General features: G+C 42.1%; 1 protein-coding gene across 1 annotated transcript; it reads left to right on the top strand.

Moving 5' to 3' along the window:
- Positions 1–2,505: 2,505 nt before the first annotated feature.
- On the top strand, positions 2,506–3,888 carry LOC131070363 (UDP-glycosyltransferase 91C1). Its single transcript, XM_058005866.2, has one exon. The coding sequence runs from the start codon at positions 2,506–2,508 to the stop codon at positions 3,886–3,888; it is 1,383 nt and encodes a 460-aa protein (XP_057861849.2).
- Positions 3,889–4,737: the final 849 nt, after the last annotated feature.

The raw sequence follows: 4,737 nt of genomic DNA, 5'->3' as shown, positions 1-4,737 counted from the left end.
GGCGGGGAGGACTTCCCCTTCCCTTTGCGACAAACAACAGTCCAGGCAATACTACTCTCGGGGCCATCAAGAGGATGACCAAGCGGAAAGGATCCCACTTGTAAACCATCAGGAAGCCACTGTCATTAGGAATCAAAGAACAATCAGGCGGGGAAGACCCCACAGAGACACTGCCAGACTATTGTTGCAGAACAACAGCAGAATGTTGTTGTAGAACAGCATCAAGAGAAGAACCGCCAGGAGAAGAGTGAAGCAGAGGCGCAGGAGCAACAGATGTAGGAACCAAGGGGGCAGAAGAGTCCATGGTAGCAGTAATATCAGCAAAGGCTTCATCAGCAGTAAGGGGCACCTCATCTCGAGAGGATTCAACCGAAAAAGAGTCTGAAGCATTAATAGTCAAGTGATCTTTAGTAGCACCCTTACACCAAGTAGCAGCACCTCTATGGCGAGAGAGAGAACAATCTGAAGCTAAGTGACCCATTGAGAAACACCTTCAATAGCGAAAGGGGAGGCCCTCATAATCCAGCGGCTGAGTCCAAGGCCTCTCCCCAACCATAAGAACCACATCCCTGGGGAGGGCCAGAGATATGTCGACATCAATTAATAGACAAGAAAAGGGAGAATGACCCATATAGAACGTGGCATCATCAACCTTCAAGAAGTTGCCAATGGAGTTACTGATGGCCTCGAAACAAGAAGGCTCCCAGAAATGGAGAGGGGGATTGGGGAGGCGGACCAAACCGGACGAATAGAGAGAGATTCAGTAAGGGGGTTGAAGGAAGAAGTCGGGCTTAATAGAGAGGGAGAGATCCCCCCAAGTCCACAACTTTCCTAGAACCAAATCATGACCAAGAGTAGAGGTAAAAGAAGCAACGAAAAAGCCTTTAGCACAAGGGAAAAGCTCAATGCCATAAGAAACTAAAGGCTTCCAAGAATCACTCACCCAACGATGAAGGTCCGGAAGAGAAGGCCAAAACCTAGCAAATTTGTAGACCAAAGCACTATGTTGATAGAAATCAACATTCTCCACAACCTCCCAGCCACAGACCACAACAGGGGAAGTCGTGGCACAAGGAAGAGGTTGAACCCCCTTGGAAGGATGGGCAGCAGATCTAGACACACGGACAAAGCTACGAATCCCAACAAAAGGAGGTTTGGGAAGAGCATAAGCACCTGAAGGAGGGTCGTCAAGAGCAACACCAATCCTAGGGGACTCCCTAATAACCGGAGCATCAGCAGCAGCAGCTAGGGCATCAAAATCCAAAACCGGAACACGAGTTGTGGGGGAACTAGAACCCACAACCAGGGGAGCAACGCGCACAGACCCAGCAGCAAAAAGGGGAGGGAAGGTAGTGGACAAGGGCACCGAGAAGTAGCCCCCACCACTACCCACAGTAGCAGCGACGCCAACACCAGCAGCGCCATTCGCAACGATAGGGGTCAACGCAAGGGAGTCATTGCGAGCAGGAGAGGAGGAATTTGAAAACACCTGGGCGGGAGCAAGAGACATCGTTCAATTTTTATTTCACTTGTTAATGAACGTATATATGTTGTTTTTATATAACATTTACAGGTTCTTATGTGTTCAAGTATAGGTCTATTTTGACCAACATTTGGTACTTTTTTAATTATATGTAGATTATTTATTTATAATATATAGTATAAATTTGTGGTAAGATTGGATATTAGAAGCACAATTGCTATAATGAGACCATGTACAAAAGTAAGGCAATGACAAAACGGGGATAAAGGAGACTCATTTAAACCGACGTATATATAAAAATCCTCCTATATTCAATATAAAAAACCTTATGACTAGAACCACTCTTATTGAACCCATATACAATGCTATTACTGGAATCTAAAAGCTCTTTGAGTTTTCCAAGTTCATCTATCGGCCCAAGATAAATTATGATAGTGGAGAATTTCCATCAATTTAAAATGAATTATGATTGTGGAGAATTTAATGGACCATGGCGTGGCTTAGATTTATCCTATCAAGACAAGCGGTTACTATTGTTTTAGACAACCTATAAGCTTAAATACCTGATATTCAAAATGGACCAAAGCTACTCTGGCTCCAAAACAGACTTTTCGTACAACGTGATAGCGACATGTTAGTCAATCGCAACAGTTTATAACATTGATGATTACAGTGACCGAAAAAATCTGACTGCATTAAAGTTTTTACATAAAAACTTATTAATATGAACGGTAGAAATATCATGACTGTTAGGTACCTCTAGTATTCTTTATGCGAACACATCGTTGATGACAGTAGAGGTTATTTATGACAGTGATCGTGTGGCTGGAAACTATAATAATTGAAGTACGTTATGTTCAGGACAAATAAGTACCTCAACCACTCTTAGGAATATTTTGTGTGGTTCACGCTCGATCTCCACCCGATAAGAACATCATTCAAAATGGTTCATCCACAACCTTTTCAATGAGCGATCGAACGATCTGGCTTCAGTGCAAAACTACCAATTTGATTTACGTAGAATGGAAGAAGAGATGCCGCAGCTTCATGTTATGATGGTCCCTTGGATTTCATACAGCCACATAAGAGCCTTCTTAGAGCTTGCCAAGAAATTGGGTTCTCACGGTCTCAAAGTTTCACTACTCTCGAGTCCCCAAAATACGAGATGGATCAGGCAGCTACACCCCACCCCAGAAATCCAACTCCTGGAGCTTCCACTGCCGTGCATACAGGGGCTCCCTGCAGGCGTTGAATCAACTGCAGATCTGAAGCGAGGAGGCACATTTCATCTACTTCTGGAAGCCATGGACGACTGGCAGAAGCCATTCGAAGCTCTTTTGGAAAGAATGTCACCGGATTTTGTAATCCACGATATGACACAATACTGGGTTTCTCGCAGCGCCGCCAAACTGACCATCCCCACCATATTTTTCGTCTGCACGTCTGCCACCGGTGGAGGTTTCCTTCTAGGCCATGAAGCAGCCATGGTAGAGAAGGGCACAACAGATCCAGATCTCACAGTCCCGCCGCCTGGTTTCCCCACAGCGCATATCCGCCTTTCATCCTCTGAAGCACGGAAAAATCTGCAAGTACACCAAAAGAAGGGCGGGCTTATTACCATGGCAGAACGGTGGAGCATGTGTTCACAGGGCAGCTGGGCGATAGCAGTCAATACGTGCATAGAAGTAGAAGGCAAATACTTAGATTATTTACAAAGAACCACCGGCCGGCCTGTGCTTCCCGTGGGGTTGCAGATGCCCGATCTAAGTCCGCGACCGGCAGGTGACGGGTCCTTGGCCTGGCTGGATCTGCAGCAGCCCCGTTCAGTTGTGGTGGTGTCTTTGGGCAGCGAATGTATTCTCACTACCCAAGAGATCGCTGCTTTGGCGCTGGGCTTAGAGGAGAGTGAGGTTCCATTTTTGTTTGTTCTTCTGCACCATAATATTGCTGCTGCGTTGCCCCAGGGCTTTATTGGGCGCACGCAAGGAAGAGGACTTTTGGTGACGGAGTGGGCACCTCAGTTGCACATTCTCAGCCATTCTTCTGCAGGAGCTTTTCTCAGTCACTGCGGGTGGAACTCTGTGACGGAAGGATTGAGGTTTGGGGTGCCAATTGTGACTCTTCCCATGCAGCATGAACAGGGCTTGAATGCTAAGCTTGTAGCCCAGGAACTCAAGTTGGGAGTGGAGGTCAGGAGAAATGAAGAGGATGATTCTTTTTCCAAGGAGGACGTCTGTAAAGCTGTTCGTAGATTGATGGTGGAAGAGGAAGGCATGCATATCAGATCTCATGTTCAAGAGATTCGTGAAGTCTTGACCAGCGAGGATTGCCAAATCTACCGATCGAACATCCACAACTTTGTTTCTTTAATCAAGGAGAAAGCCCGCTGCAAACAACCTGCTTGATATCTTATATTAAGATTCATGCAAACAACTTTGTTTCTTTTTTCGAACAGAAGCTACCATGACAGTATAATCTTAAATAATGTCAATTGGCTAAGTGCGAGAGAGTTGAATCTCATAAGGAATCTATATTCTTAATCTTGCCATTGTTCTAACTTTTGTTTCATCATGGATGTCCTTATGATGCATTTCCAATGTCTTCTTTTGAGACATTAGTGATCATTTGACATATGCATACCCACTTCTAGACAAACTCGTTCTAGAAAAGAATATTCATATCGTTTAAATAAAAATCGGAAGTCATTATAAAAACTAAAAAGTTTATTTATATTACATTTATTATCATTTCATATTTTAGTAAATCATATAATGATTGTACAATCTTAAAGTGTGATTTGATGATTGGTAACAATGTAGTTTTTATCAATTCATTAAATAGATGTCTTGTTTTTAGGTTTTTTAATCATTACATTTCACATTTTATTTTAGGATGTTTGGAATTCAATAACTACTACATAAATCAAAGAAATCTTAATAAATTTAATTATGCAATAGATGAGATTTGTAATAACTACTTTTTATTAATGTAGAAATCATAAAAAAAGTATACAAGCATCATGTAATGGTAGAATTTTTTTATGTATCTATCAAATTTGTATTATTCATAGAAAATATAAAGATAAATCATAATTTATGATGAGGTGGAAATTTAAATTGAAATTGAAGAAAACAATCTTACTAATTTTTCTCAAGAGAATAATTTTTTTTGTGATTAGATTATAAAATAATGGATAACTAAATAACCTTTCAATTCTAATCCTAATTCATTATTATATAGTCAAACTGAATAGT

Source organism: Cryptomeria japonica, chromosome 3, assembly GCF_030272615.1.
Source record: "Cryptomeria japonica chromosome 3, Sugi_1.0, whole genome shotgun sequence".
NCBI lineage: Eukaryota > Viridiplantae > Streptophyta > Pinopsida > Cupressales > Cupressaceae > Cryptomeria > Cryptomeria japonica.
This window is presented reverse-complemented; position numbering and strand designations above follow the sequence as displayed.

What these genes read in the sequence shown, in the direction of transcription:
- LOC131070363 (XM_058005866.2), top strand. Translation starts at nt 2,506, where the DNA reads ATGGAAGAAGAGATGCCGCAGCTTCATGTTATGATGGTCCCTTGGATT.